The sequence below is a fragment of the Limulus polyphemus genome, unplaced genomic scaffold (assembly GCF_000517525.1).
Source record: "Limulus polyphemus unplaced genomic scaffold, Limulus_polyphemus-2.1.2 Scaffold648, whole genome shotgun sequence".
Lineage (NCBI taxonomy): Eukaryota > Metazoa > Arthropoda > Merostomata > Xiphosura > Limulidae > Limulus > Limulus polyphemus.
In genome coordinates this window covers 385,560-402,537 of record NW_013666258.1, presented here as the reverse complement: position 1 = coordinate 402,537, position 16,978 = coordinate 385,560, and the positions used below count along the sequence as shown (strand labels likewise).

Here is a 16,978-nt window from a genome sequence, read left to right as displayed (position 1 = left end):
GCAGACCAAGTTGTGCCCCCCCCCCAGTGGCACAGCGGTATGGCTGCGGACTTACAACGGTAGAATCCGGGTTTCGATACCCGTGGTGGGCAGATCACAGATAGCTCATTGTGTATCTTTGTGCTTAATTACAGACAAAAGATCAAGTTATGTACTTAGTTCGAAACTATAAATCAACCTGACAACCATTATAGCTGGTTAGATACACCTTTCTTACGTTTCTATTTATAAAGATTAGAATGCATTGTTTCATCAATTAGGTAATCTCAGTGTTAACAATAGTTTTGGCCGTGAACTAATAATATCGCACTAGTTTGTTCATCTTAGGAGATTTAGGTTAGTTCTAAATACATGTATTAAGCTAACAATTCAAAAAAATCTTTGTCATAAAAGTGTAATAGTACAAAATCAAATTAAAATATATTTACATATGCTACATTACAAATAGTATGACCAATACTCTTGGTAAAGGTAAAACTATATTATATACTAGCTGGAGTACCCGTCCCCTGGACGGAAGTTGTGTAAATTCATGATTAATGAAAAGTTATCTTAGGATATAAAAAGTTGCTTCTCTTGTATGTAATTGTAAGAGTAAGCAAGAACGCCATAAAAACTGCAAAACGCGAAATGTGAAACCGTAATTTTGCATGTATTTCCCCATGGACCTATTGAACCTCCATACCAATTTTAGTGAAGATCCATTTACACTGTGCAAAATAGTTACATGTACATACAACAGACAGTACTACAATAGTTATATAGATGTGCTATACCTTACTTAAACATACAACACTAACCGTTGATTTTAACTACACTCCTTTGTTATCTAGTGCTTAAAGCGCTGTCAGTTCCCTGAGAATCATTTTATTTCTGTCGTACTCGAACAGTCTTCAACCTGAGCAGCATTTATAATCGATCAGTTGACATTCGTTGATAAATACTTCTTTTATTTATATCTCTGAGGATTTTCAGTCCAGTTTCGTGTAAGTCAACTAAGAATCTTTGCTTTTGTTTGTTTTCTGATATTCGTACAAAGCTATTCAATGGCTATCTGTAACACCCAGCCCTAATTGGGAACTGGTAGACTAGAGGGAAGGCAGCTAATCAGCAGTATCCACCTTTAACTCTTGGTCTACTTTTCTCTGATCTTATAGTGTGATTTACCCGTCACACTTATAACGTACCTGAAGTGTGGAGCACATTTTGTTTCTTCGGTAACGGGATGTTAGCGTTAAACCCATAGATCCTCGGCACGCTAACCACTGGTGTGTGTGTGTGTATGGTGTAGGATTTATAAAAAGTACAGTTTATATTCTCCTTACAAATCCTAATATCAGAACAAACCAAAACGTTTTTTTTAAGATGTTTACACCACAGATAAACATAGTAACTACAAACAAAATAAATAGATAGACAAAACGTTAAAATGATGGCCATAAGCTATAAAGAACAATCAAGTTTTAGAGATGTCATTATCTTGTCTTCTGTTAGGGTGGAAAATGGAATAGTTCACGAAACCGGTACAATTAACCATAGATTTTCTGACTGGACCCATGTAACCAAGAGGTTTTTAAAAAATACGCAAATATTGCAATGAATCTCACTACTTGATTCATAGTTTCATTTCACATGACGCAATATGCAGTAACATACAGCACCATACTGAGTCACATTTCTTATTGTATGACACGGATTCATAGTTTCATTTCACATGACGCAATATGCAGTAACATACTGCAGCATACTAAGTCGCATTTCTTATTGTATGACACGGATTCATAGTTTCATTTGACATGACGCAATATGCAGTACTGCACCACACTAAGTCGTATTTCTTATCCCATCACAGTATAAAATATTTCACTTGTAGTATGGAATCCATACCAATGCCATTCTTCTGTTCTAAATCCTTTCTTTCCTAATTTTTCAATGAGTAAAATTAACTCCAAGCAATTAAAAATGTAAAACAAATTATTAACAATTCTGAGGATGACTTAAAACTTCGTAGTGAAACTGTTGATCATTTGTATGTTCATTAAAATAAATATGCAAGCTTTGGTGTAAATATGCTGATAATTAAAGTTAAGATGATTCTAATGTAGAACTGAAAATATATTTCTTTAATAATAAAGAACTGGAGTGGTTTATAACATGAAGACAACAGTCAACTGGGAGAAGATAATCTGTAAATATTTGCGAAGAAACACCGTGCTGCTCCAACTAGATGTGTAAGAAGAAACCATGACATTACATTATTTCCACTTAATCTAGTCACGACTAAGATCATTATGGAAGAAGTATTGAAGTGGACAAACAAAGAAATGGGAGCATTTATGGATTCTTCAGAGTTCCAACGTTTCTTCTGTGTGATGGTGCTAGTTGCTGTTTGTAAATTAAAGAACGAAGTCATAGTACATTTTTGAAATGGGGACAATGGTAGATCAATTTCCAAAAACAATGACAAGTTACAAAGTATTAGTAACAAAACGTTAAGAAGCTACTCCAAAAAATAGAGAAAGAAACTAACATATGATCAGTTGATCTTTCTTAGAACATATTAAATGTATGCTGTTTAAGTATTTTTGTTTTATCGATTCACCTTGACGCTAATTGGAAAAATGAAGGTCACATTGAATACATCTGTTTCTGCAGATGTTAGGAAAAGAGCTAAATCAGCAAAAGAAAAGAAAAAAAACAACAAGAGCATCATAATCAGAAATCTACAGCAAAATCAAAGACTGAAATTACAAGAAAATATTTTCGTTGATGGTTCTGCCCTTAAGAAATAAACAAACAATGTAAGGACATATGTAAAAAGTGCCAAACGTTTTTGTAAGGTGTATTCCAACATATTATATAACAAATAAGATGGTTAAATGCATTTTTTTTGTAACTTATCGACATGCATTTTAATTTACTGTTACTGTCTCTGCATCTGTAAAACCAAAGGTGACGGCTTTTTATTCTTCATTAGTGTCACAAATTCTTACAAATTAATATTTTACAAATCCTAGAATTATCGAAGAACTACACTTCATCAGTTTTATTAAGATATTTTTCTAAATTGTTTGTGCACCAAATGTTTTTTAATTCTTATTATGATTATATTCTATACTTATATATAATAATTTCCGAATATCCGTGTTTATCTGGCTTATTTTTTAATTTCCAATTTAAGTTTAACATAAATTTAATCTACGATTAACAACAACTTTTGCAGAAGACACTGAAATATAGTCTTTATTTTGTTCATTTTCTTACATATACCAATATAAATAAGTTTAATGGGATAAATCCTAAAAAAAGCGTTAAAATCTTGTTAATGCATAATTTTATTGTTCAAATAGTTATAGAATAGTTGCTCACTAAAGAACTGTTCCCCGCTGGGCCAGCGGTAAGTCTTCGGATTTACAACGCTAAAATTATGGATTCGATTCCTCTCGGAACACACAGCAGGTAGCCCGATGTGACTTTGCTATAAAACACACACTAAAGAACTGTTAATAGTATTATTTCAACTGGTGGGGATTCAAACTTATCCAACGTTTCTTAGTAGATAAAATAATTATATAATAGTTATCTAACACGAGTCTGATATTTTTCAAAACACTATTCATCATGCAGAATCGCCAAGAGTGTAACAAGCGTATCAAGCTTTTTTTTTTCATAGTTTTGACCGCTTTGATCTACACATAAAAAATATGTAAATGGTTGATATTATGGACACGAAGACATTTTTTTAATACAATATATCCTTCTTCAATTCAGCTCGAATAGTGTTTTCATTACATTCAATATTATTTTCTTACAAGATTCCATATCTTTCTTGAAGATCTTTTCAAAGAATTGTTTTTTGTTTTGAATTTCGCGAAAAGCTACACGAGGGCTATCTGCGCTAGCCGTCCCTAATTTAACAGTATGGGATTAGAGAGAAGGCAGCTAGTCATCACCACCCACCGCCAACTCTTGGGCCACTCTTTTACCAACGAATAGTTGGATTGACCATCACATTATAACGTCCCCACGGCTGAAAGGGCGAGCATGTTTGGTGGGACGGGGATTCGAACCCGCGACCCTCAGATTGCGAGTCGAGCGCCCTAACCACCTGGCCAGCATTATTTTAGAGATTAAGATTAAGGATAATTTCATGATGATCCTCAAATACATAAGTGTAATGACCTCAAGTTCCCTTTGTCAATACACATTGCGTCTCGTAATGTAGATCATCTCAATGTGTCTGATTTCACAATACTGTGAGACCTGATTAACTGAATATTACTTTAAAAATACATGGATCGCCATTATGATTTTTTTCTCGTAAAGATAATGAATTCGAACATGTTTAGAAGAGCAACAGGAATGAGTAACGACGTTTGAAATTACGTTAAGATTTTGTGATTCTACGGCAGTAGTTATAAAACATATCTATGTTTGGTTTCAGACTCAATTGCATGTGATGAAAATGACACTAATTTCCTTCATAAGTATACACGTCAGTAGCCCATGTAAAATCAGCAGAAATTTCTCAGGAAAAAATTAGAACTAAATCAATGAAAATAAAGTAATTAGTCTACTCTCTATATGTAACTATGATTCATTTTCATCTTCCCAACTTTTCTTCTTCATTCAACTAGGATGCAGTTTTATCCAGTTGAGGTGCAAAGGTTTCTACTTGCTTTTTCATTTCAAAACAAACATACTGCAGCTTTAGCTACTTGTTTCCCTATATAATCAACCAGAGTGTTGCTTTAATTGCTAGCTTCTTCCGGCTTCTTCTTCTCTGTTCATCAAGGCTTATTTTTCTATTTAGTCAGGGTGCTGCTATATCTTCTGTTTCTTCTTATTTATTTAATCAGGATACTGCTTTAGCTGCTGGATTTCTTTTATTTTATGTTTAACAGGGAGTACTGCCAAACTTGTCGGTTTTTTATTTTCCGTTCAATAAGAGTACCTCTTCATTTTCTAGAGTCTTCTTTTGTACTTAACAAGAAGGCAAATATATCTACTATATTTTTTCGATTTCTCTCTATCCAACGAATATTATACTTTTTTCTGTTTCCCTTTTCTATAGATCCAACTAATGTGCGAGACTGTATTATTATTTATTTAATGATAAAGACTTTGTGTTTTGTTTTCTTTCTGTGATTTTTCTGCCTTCCACTAGTAAATAACCAGCGCAGAAAATAAGATCTATCTTTCTCATCATCCCACGTCTTTCAAACATTTCACTAGTTTATTTTATCATTTTCTAGACTAAAAATATTTGTCAATTAAAGAAACAAGTCTGTTTTTTTACATTTCTAAAATCTTATGGAACAAATTATTTTTTCAGGATTATCCGCTAAGGGTTTGGATCACACTAAAACCTTATATTTATTTATTATTTGCTTTACGACAGAATATTTAAAATTTGTAAATAAAAAAGTAATATCATGTTTCGTGAAGAACTAAAACAATTTTTATTTTTTGAAACCGTAAATTAAGGTACGATATACTATAGACATAGTTATAAAACACTGTAACACAACTAAGAATTTAAAATAAACTATTGGCTTAACTTTTCTCAGAGAGAGAGAGAGAGAGAACGTTAAGATACTTCCAGCTTTTCCTGACCTGCCATTCATCAAACGATTGTTGTTGTTGCGGGGAAAAAATATATGATCACTGACATGAAAAAAGGAGTAGATTGCCATGAAAATGGCATTCTCTGGTTAGTATTGGAAAACAATTATTTGCCTCAAACCAAGAAAAAATGATTTAAGTCAGAGTTGTTCCATAAACACGTTAATGAGGAATGTATTCATATATATTAGTGTAAACGATTACTTAATGAATTTTTAAATTTATGAAAAACAACTTAATAGTCCAAAAACAGATTAACTTTATTAAATTCTTATTTGTTTTTTATGTTTATTTTTAATTACATCACACCAAAAATAAAAGCGTGAACACTTAGTCAAGTATGTAAAATTATACCTCAGTAAATTCCAAAAATTAATACTGTTTAAAAACCTTTTGTAGATGCTCTCTATTCTAGAAAACGGTATCGCCATTTCGTTTCGAGGTTTGATCATTTATTGATTTGTTATTTTGACGATCGATTCAGCCTTGGTTTTTTCTTCGTGAGATCAAGTTACAATGTTACCCATTGGTGGCACGTTAAGGTTAATTACAAACGTAAAAATGACAGAGATATTCGAGCGTTGAAAACCAGACAAACATAGAAACAAATGGCGTTTCATCCTGGTGTTTTCACGTCCGTGATAAAAAGTTTGTGGATACTTATCAGAAGAACTTCCTGTTCACTAGAAAGACTAAAGATTATTGAAGATCAACTACGCCATGCAATTATCGGTTATTGCATATCATTACCATTATAAATCGCTAACTCCACTCGATGGGCTCAATATGAACTTTAGGGAGCTAAATACAGTGATTATTATTACTACAGCTTCATGAAAATTGCTTTATTTCCGCATCTGATCATATAGCCTCACATCCTATTTAGACTTTCTGTTGAAGTCACCAGATTGGACAGTAACAACATTCCCTTCGCACACAATCAATATTTTATATCTTCACCCGTGATTAACGGATCCGTATTTAAAGAGCCACAGGTGAATGATGTAGTCAGCACAACATATTTTAACATAGCAGTTTTGGTAGTAGTTCAAAAATGTTGTGAGGAATCATCGACATGAACTTACAGCTTGTCCCTTAGTGGAAAATTAGAGGGCTTACAACATTAAAAATAATGTTTCGATATCTGGAACGGGCAGAGCACAGATAGCTCATTCTGTAGCTTTGTGTTTAAAAACAAACAAAAACTTACTACTCAAACTGTGGATATAATTATAAAATTACATCTAAAATCTGAATCATTATACCACAACTAAGAATTTAAAACAAATCAATTATGAATTACAAGATATCACGTTATATTCTTACATTACGAACGTCACTGTTAAGGGTCTGATTTGTATAATGTAAGAAAACATTCACTAACCCAACAACAATTGTACAGTGTTTCCAAAATAATAAAAACTATAAAAAAAAAACATCTCACAGTTTGATACTTCTGGGAGTTACTTTAAAAAATAAAATACAAATGAGTATGTGTATCACAGATATAGTACGACTTAGAAATATTCAATATTTTGTCCAACGACTGAATAGGCAATAAATAAAGTTCGAGCGTAAGTCAACTGAAGGTGTTAAACATACATTAATACAACAGTGGATCTAACTGTATATTCATTCGAAGGTACAATCATATCACACTTCTTTGCCCCGATGCTAGGTAATGTCCGATATGAAACTGCAAGGACTGTGATAGACTATCTTAAATAACAACAAAACATAGAGGTCATGCATTAAGTAATATTTAGCTCTAAGTTAAATTTATCAAACACACCTATGGGCCACATTGAAGGCTGTGTATGTCAGCACTTTAGTCAATCATGTAAAATCAAGAGATCTTTGATTGGATTGATTAGGCAATGGGATACTCTACAACATCATTTATCGACAGTTCAGAAATATGTCTTTCAGATGCAATGAGTAACGTAATGACACTGTCAGGAGTCTTGTACGTATTACCAAGTTTCTCATTTTCATAGATATGAGCGTCTTATACATATTTACTGGGTTGGATCCCAATTCTAACAACTTTTAATTTTAAAATACTCACGTTCTCCGGTTTCTAACAAGTAATACTTTTCCTCTGAAATTGGTTCATTAACTTCATTCTTTGAATAAATTGAGCTGCAAAAATATACGCTAATCTCTGGCCCGTTTAATATGGTTGAAGAACAATTTAACTGTGGAAGTTTGCCTTTCAGTCTTTCAAAGAAACATATTTTTACCTACAGCTTTCTGGAAAAGGCTGTTAACTTCACTCATAATGTGAAGGGCTATTTAGATTGATGGTTATATCTTATTATGGTTCATTAATTACAGTTCTAGAAAATAAAAACTACGATTGCATGTTTAACCAAAGTAAAAAGACTGCATTAAAATAAAAATAGATTTCAAAAATATGAGGTTAAGATTATCTCAGTGTCGCGCGGGTGAAACTAGTGCTTGTAGTTGTCTTTTAATATGGAAAGAAAAGTTTTCAAATAGTGCTATGATTCGGTTTCACTGACTTAGTTTGTAAAGTGTACAAGAGAATATAAAAATATAGTAGAAACATCAAAGAAGAGTCAACTGAATACGTTGAAGTATTTTATTTCCACATTAATCGAGGAATACAGACCAATATAATTATAAATCACAAAATAACAGTTATATCGTTATATTATTACATTGAAAAATTACGACCGTCACTACAATAGCTACCTGTTAAGGGCCTGACTTATAGAACATAATAAAATATCCACTAACCCACCAAGAACTTCACAATATTTTCTAAATAACAAATAAAACACTATAAAATACACACCCCTCAGTCTGATGCTTCTGGAAGTTGCTTTCAAAGATGAAATACAAACGATTATAGGTATTACAGATATAGTACGACTTAGAAATGGTATCTTTTTTGTCTAACAACTGAACAGACAATCAATAAAGTGGACTGAAGAGTTCATTTGTTATTTAAATCTAGATTGGTGTCATCCAAAAGAAATACATACAACCATTAGAAATGAGCCAGAAGCTTTCTAATGTTAATTCTATGCGTTAAGAAAAGTCCTACATCACTGAAATGAAACGAACGACAAACACAATGATGCTAATTCTGTATAAAAGTTATTAACTTGAAATCGGTGGTACTTGGTGAAACTCCATAATTACAGAATTGAGGCAAGCAGACAATTGTAAGTTTTACAATGGTTGTAATAGATGAAATGTTTGTGAAACGTACAATTCTCTTTGTTTTCCTCAATTCTATATATTAAGGTAATCTCTCTGTCACTAAGATGAGACTGAGACATGTGTGTGTTTGTTTTTCTCGGAAATGTGCATTTTACTTAGACTGAATCAATTTCTGTTGGAAAGATCAATCTTGGTATTGTGTAATAATAGTTTAGGTTTTTGGAATTAACCGTTTATATCTATTGAATCAAGACACTCTTTATGAAAAAATAATGATTTAAAACACTTTAATGTATAAATAACTGAAATATATGCGATATATGTAGGTCTAGATCAACAGATAAGTAGATATAAACTAATTTTTAAATCTTCAGCAGGTATATATTAAAAAATGACATCTACAAAAAAGCATGGACTGCCCACTAGATAAATAAGTTCTAGAAATAAGTTTTAATTCCAGTTGTGTTATTTTTTGTATTTGGTTCGCCAATTCAGTTCTTCTTGCAATCGACTAATTTGTTCGATAAAGAAATAAGAAACTATGCTGCATTTGAAAAGCACATTTACTGTTCTATTTCGTAATAAACACAACCTTTTTTTCCTTTGTAACACAAGCCAGTATAACTTCATTTTGTAGCAGAAACACGTGTACGCCAAATAACATATTCACTATGTATACGTTATTAGACCTGTATAGTGAAATTGCGGTTAGCATATAATCGTGTTTTTTTCCTGCTAAAATTCAAATATTACACCTTATAATTCTTTGGAACTGCGTGAATTGCCTTCAGTTTTTATTAGTTATATCACTTACCACGACTAATTTCTCGTTATCGTAAACAGCTGTACTTGAGCTAGTTAAATGGAAATATAATTTTTAAAAATTACAGAATAATATTCTGTAAATGCCGATAAAAACATTGATTACATTTACATGTACATCTAAATAATAAAATATTTTTATCCTACAATGATCCACGTTTAAACCTTATGACTGCACAGCTATAGCATCGATGCTGTTTCTATATTTTGGTCTTATTCAAAATCTGAATGAGCTTGTAACAAGCTTTATTTTCTTTTACATTATTGACAGCTAAGTTCAATAAAATTAACGCAAAAATGCCTATTATAATGACCACTATTTATATAGTTTCTAAATAAAGTAGATGGACATAGGAAGGGAAGTGCAGGTGTAGCACGAGCATAACAGAATGGTGTCAAGGCGATCGTTTAGCACGTTTCATTATTTTTCAGTTTTAATTTATAAAGTTTTATAATTAAGTTTCAAAAAATATCATCATGGATAACCAAGAGTATCAAATTAAAGTAATTATGAAACTTGTTGAATTGCACATCTCAAAATGCAATACTTATAAAATAAAACTTAATCTAACTAAATACAAATGAACAATCATTTAATTGCAATTTTTTGAAGAACGAATATATCAATTCATTTTCATAAAAAGCCCAGGGGGCTCAGCGGTAAGTATGAAGACTTATAAAGCTACTAACCTGGGTTTGGTACCCTTGGTGAGCATAGCACAGGTTGCCCATTGTGTGGCTTTGTGCTTAACAACAAACAAATGCTCATAAAATAGTACATAAAAACAACAAACCAAAACATATAAAATTTTAAAACTTGCTTAAATGTACTACTACAAAATTAGTGTTAAGTACAATAATCATACTAAAACATATCATAACCAGAATAATGTTTTGCTATTATTGTATGATTTCAGAACTTAGTAGTCAAAATTCCCTTCTTGATGAAATTGTGAAACTTTACGTAGAACACTCTTAACAATAATATATTACAAATATGATTCACAATTAGCATACGAGATGAAAAACTTATCTTTACAAAAATCAAAGTTTTTCGGCCATTGAGATAATATGAAAATATCTTGGACAGCAGATGTCTCTCTGCTTTAATATCCTGAAAATAATCGAAAACTTTTGATCAAAGCAAGCTAATTATATAGATCAGAACTATAAATAATAACTTAGTAAATAATATAGCTGATTACAGATATTGGCCTAATTACAATCAATGTAATCAAACAAACATGATAGGAATGCATCGATACGTCAGTTTGATATCTTCCCTGTTATCAATATCCTAGACGGTAATCCTAATAATACTTAACGAAGTTCAGCAGTTCAGGAGATTATCGTTAGTCCTAATTTTGTATACAAATCTAACAAGAGAAAATAATTTTTACAAGTGTAAAAAAAGTATATATATATATCTTTACACATACATAAAACTAGCTGTTTGTTTCATGTTATATCACCGATTCTTTGCCCTATAACTCTATGCGTAATAGACATGACTCTATGACAGAATATTTAAGCCTACATTACATTGAGATCTAAGTATCATTATGCCTCCTTTATTCCTTAGACCTTAAAACTAACAAGTCTACTTTAAAGGTGCTTGAACACAATGTAAATGTTTTAGGGACCACAGAATATTTATCATTATGCATCCACTGGCTGGCCACTTTATTAAGACCTATACCTAATTATGAGTTGGGCCGCCTTTTTCCCGAATAACGGCCATGACATATGTGGCATAGAATCCATAATGTACTGAAAGGTGTATTGAGAAGCGTGAACAGTTTAAATCACACAAGAGCAGTGAATTTATCCGTGTGGCTTTCTTCAAATTTGTTTTCTCCCTTTTGTGCAAAACAAAAGGGTAAAACATGGCTCATTGGAGCATATAACTTTTCGCCAATCTTCATTAATCCAATGTCTGTGCTCCTTATACCACTCAAGGTTGTTTTCTTGTTTCTAATTAAGATAACCAGTTTGTGCAATGGTCTTCTACTTCTATAGTCCATTCCTTGCAACGTTCTTTGCAAAATACAGCGAAGTTAGTTATGGATTTCTGTGCATTTAATATCTGCCAGTTGGTGTATTGGCTGGTGCCGGTTGAAATGTGCCGTCATATTTAACCGCCTTTCTCTCACTATATGTTTGTAGCGACAATTCCCCTCGCCGCAGACATTTTATTCAACGTTTCTTCGTTGGTTAAACTCAAATGATCGATTTCTTGGAGAAGCTTACCCATTAAACTGCCTTGGCCACTGTAGCACCTGTTAGATATGCACCCATTATCATGCCTGCTTTGAAACCTACAATATATTTGTCTTTCACCGTATTTGTAGACTGACTGCAAATGTGCTTGTCTCACTCATTTATAATGCTGCGAGGAACAACAGACACGTCAAGTGATGAGTCTAATTTTCTTCTGTAGCTCATCAGCTCAGGCCTAAGTTTGAAAGGGTACATATCTCTTAATAAAGTGGTCAACAAGTGCATATAGAATGTTGTAACAAAATATGTGTACCATAGTTATATTCGTACATTTCACTAAGATAACAAGTTAGTGTATATTTCCTCACCATCAAAATCTAATCTACAACTAAAAGCACAAGTATTCTATATAAATGCTTTTATTTTAATATATTTATCACATTTCTGTAGGTTATTTTGTTTCCTGTTCAAGTCCTAAAGTTTACATCTATGTACTTTACAGGATCATTAGTGTCTATTATAATACGTTCCAAGACACGATAATAAGTTCACTGCAATAGACACCATTTGATTGACGAACAAAAGAAATGTGAATAATATATAAAACGAGTATAGCGTATCACAAAAATCTTACTTTCAGAAGCTGGTACATTATTTTAACGCAGTTGATCTCTTAGAAGTATTTATGCGCATGTCGTCACTAGTTTCTGGTGATCGAATTATACGTTTGATTTTACGTGTGTAAAATGAAAGTTGCATAACGTTACAAAATTAGTGTATCTAATCTTTCAACACCATATAGTGGTAAACTTTAATAATTAGTTGTCTCCATAAAATGGTAATAGTGGGTCCAATAAGTGGTTTAAGGTTTGTATAACAAGCTTAACAGATCTCAACTATCTAGTGACTAACACAGAGAAAACAACAGAATACATCCTACACGTACACGGTGTCTGTTTCCTTCGATGAATGATGATGAATCTCCAAACTGATAGCGAAGAAAATTGGAGCTACTTCGCATTTTATTATAAATGTCTCATTTTCAGGAGCTCTAATTTATCAACACCTTCGTTACATTATGCAATCTTATTTTATATCTAACTTGGAATACACGATAGTACACCTTCTGCAATGAGGATTTAAAACTATAAAAGGTAACCCACGAGTATGCGACATTTGATATTGAGTATTGATGATATACACTGTAGTGCTCCTAAGATTCGAAGTGAAAAATTTAACTTCATAACGTCCATTGTCAAAAAGGTCCAGATAACACTGTGGCTTAATGACACGTGGCGGACAGATCCTTTCACATATTATTGGCACAAGTGTTCTAATCGTAAATACGAATTACTGGCGCAAAATTCCTGGACTTTATTATGTACTACTGACACATTGAATTTAACTCATATTATGTACTACTGACCCACTGGGGTCACACATTTTTACTCTACGAAAGACACACATAAACCAATATATTATTCTGCAATTAACTATATGTAATACGCATGAATATTTAAATTCACTTAACATACATATCTTTCATTTACTAAAATACTGATATTTTTAAGGAGTTGTTACTTCCTGATAAAATATAATAATGCTAAAAATAAATGTGAAGCCCAGTCCACCATTCGATTTACCATTTGGCACCATTCAACCATTACATATAATATAATGTTTACGAATATACTAAAATATATATAATGTTTTTTCAATATGTAGCTACATTGTTAAAAGGGTGTAGTATTTCACAGCAAACTCCTTATAGGAATAACGTTGTAAGTTTCAACAATTAATATATCAATGTTTCCAACATTATCACTACTAGTTTAAAATCACAACACTAATTATTTCTGTAGTGCACTAATTGCTAGCAAACATATCATTCTAATGACTTTGCAAAATAAAATCTGTTTTTTTAATACAATATAGGACAATGAATTTTACGAAACAATTACGATGAAAAATGGGGTAGGAAAATTTACTTCATTCTGTACATCCACTAAGCTCGTAAAATTTCTCTTTCGAAAAAGTAATACATGTTTCCACATTTGAACGGACACAAAATAAAGCATTTGACAGTTAGTTTAAACGTCTAAGAAGAGAGAAAAAATATTCAATTTCTAGTAGCTTCTTCGAGGAAATGAGTAGATTTTTCAGACAAAGGATTGGAAAACGACTTCATCTTAATCAGAGGAGGGAGAGGAACATTCACCCTGTTGCAGTTGCTAGCTGTTACGATGACGTCAGTTGTTGTACGGAAGGAGCTGGAATAACGGCTACGGGTGAAGGGGACGTTTAATCTTGTAATTCTTTTCGTTCTCCACGTGTAGCAGAGAAAACAAATTTGTTTCAAATCAGCCTAAGATAAGAAACAGAAACAGTCAAGTAATAACAGCGTTTGATCTTAAATATCTAACTAGGCCATTTAAATTAAAAATTTAAAAACCATTTTACAATTGCACTGAATTACTTGTTGTTTAAAAATTAGCTTCTTCACAAAAAAGTACCTTATATGATGCTGGTCTTGCTACACAAATATTTCTGCTGAGCTACTTTTGCAAGTACACTTATATTCAAAATTCTGAAACTGTATTATTCATGACATTTACCTTTAACGTAAAATAAAAACTGGTAATACACACACACGCGCATACGGATATCATGAAAGAGTGAGGGCTTTAATTTGTCTAATTACTTGACAATACTTGAACTATGGGAGAACAATTATGTACAGTTAAAATTCTTTTGATTTCATATTTTTTGCACCTTAAGAAAAATAGCTGCTATCCTATAAGTAAGGTCCCCTGATGGAACAGCAGTAAGTTTACGGACTTATAACGCTAAAATCCGGGGTTTGATTCCCCGTGGTGGACACAACATATAACCCAATATGGCTTTGCTCTAAAAATAAACAAGCTATAAACAGGATGGAAAAGTAATGTTTGTAATTTCAGATCAAACTAGTTTAAGTTCATTGATAACAGAAAAGTTTCTCGAATACTTCTGTTGTAAATGTAATATTTTAACTTTGTTGTCGCTCAATGCAACAACAATGTTTGTCAACATAAATTACGGAACGTCAGTATCTAAAGAGAGGCTAGACTACTGATAACGTAATCCCCAAACGATGAAGTCCAACTTTATGGATATGTTTTTATGTTTAGTGACAACAAGTCAGTTATATGGAGTTTTTAGTGTATCTCTATGACGTATGTAAATCATATTACCAGAAAATATCTATTTAAAAATTGTAAATGCTGAGTTTTAAAATTCTTAGTGGCTTTGGGCCCTAATAAAGTGACGTTTCAAAGTGCAACTGCTGCTTTGTAAAGCGATATCCATTTCGAGGCTTTAATACTGTTGAGCATTTGTAACATATCATTAATGTTTTATCTACAGATGTTTAATAACGCTTATCAAATTATTATGCTTGCCAAGTGATTGCATGGATGAAATATGGTCGTTCGAGGCTGTGATAAGTGAATATTGTAAATCTAACGACGGGTTCCCATACTTTAAATTCTAATATAAAACTCGTGTAATTCTACTGCTTCAAACATTGGGATTCTAAATTGTTAAGTAAAGTGAAGTCTCACAGCAGTTAATATGTCAGTCGACGTTAATGCTGTTTAATTAGATAATCAATGGTACTTTTTCCAATTTAAAAGAAGTGTACAATTTTTAAACTGCTGAATTACATATCTTGATATTTGAAGATAACATATGGATCATTGTTCCAAATATGAAATATAAAGTAGTGAAATAAAATTTTTAAAAACGTCAATTGATAGAAAATAGAGCTGAAAATTTGGCTGACTTGCCAGCATTTGACTGAGTTGATCAACATAGATTCTCATAAATATAGTAAGAAAAAAAGCTACGTGTTAACTTGAGTTTCTTTTCATGTACATAAAAGTGAGTTTTTTCGTTGTTGTTTTTGTTTTCTAAATCTATAGCTATCAGATATTTAACACACACTACCGCTGACTTATTCTCTAACTATCACTCAAGTACACTGTTACTTTTAGGCCAGACGTAGTCACACAGCGATCCGGACCAAATGTGAATATGTCACATTTTCACAAACAAAAAAATCGCACTCCGCACTTTGAGACCGTGGATGTATTATAAGAGTTAAATCAAACCCAACTATTTGATTAATCGAAACCCTGCACCGAACACGATAACCCTTTCTTCCTTGAGGGCGTTATAATATGACGATCAGTCTCACTATTCGTTACTAAAGAGTAGCCCAAGAGTTGGCGGTGAGTGATACCGGCCAGTTGTCTTCCTTCTGGTCGGCAGTTCAAAATTCGGAACAGCGACAGATAGCCCTAACAGCTTTGCGAGAAACAGTCAACAATAAATGTTCTATTCCCTTGATAAATTTACAGACATACAGCACTAAAGTTTCGTATTAGATTCCACGAGATGAACAGAGCATACATAACCCATTTTATAGATTTGCGCTGAATAACAACATCCTCTAAATGTTCCAGCATGAAATACAAAATTATTTCGATACTAAGTAAATACAAAAATAAGTAAATAAATGAAGTTCAGTTGCACTTTGGACCGGTAACACCAGAAATATCTTCGATACTGGCAGATTTAAAATGATAATTTTAGTGAAGAAAGCATTAGTAGGACTTTGTATTCACAGGTTTGTGACTATTTGTCTGAATTATTCCGAACGGATAAGAAGATTTGCTGGAAATTTTTACAAAAGTATCTCAAATTCCTTGGTGCCTTTCCTGAGCTTTGGTTTGTTTTGAATTTCGCGTATAGCAGCTATTCGAGAGCTATCTGCACTAGCCGTCCCTAACTTAGAAATGGTAGACTAGAGGGAAAGCAGCTATTCAACACCACCTACCACCTACTATAGGGCTATTCTTTTACTAAAGAATAGTGGGATTGACCATACCATTATAAAGTTCCCACTGCTGAAAAGGTGAGTATATTCGGTGACGGTGATTCGAACCCGCGACCCACAAATTGCAAGTCGAGCGCCGCCTAAACAAAATAAGTGGTCTCTTTCTGCTGTAACCCGGCAAGGAATGTCTGGACATACACATTCATCGAGACAAATACGTGTGTCGTGATAATGATTGTT

General features: G+C 32.6%; 1 protein-coding gene across 1 annotated transcript in view; it reads right to left on the bottom strand.

Moving 5' to 3' along the window:
- Positions 1-13,499: 13,499 nt before the first annotated feature.
- Positions 13,500-16,978, bottom strand: part of LOC106459687 (RYamide receptor-like) — a 53,831-nt gene continuing 50,352 nt past the window's right edge. Inside the window, exon 6 of the mRNA XM_022386217.1 lies at positions 13,500-14,224. Coding sequence (XP_022241925.1) covers positions 13,979-14,224 — 246 coding nt within the window. The 3' untranslated portion in view covers positions 13,500-13,978. The remainder of the gene's footprint in view (positions 14,225-16,978) is intronic.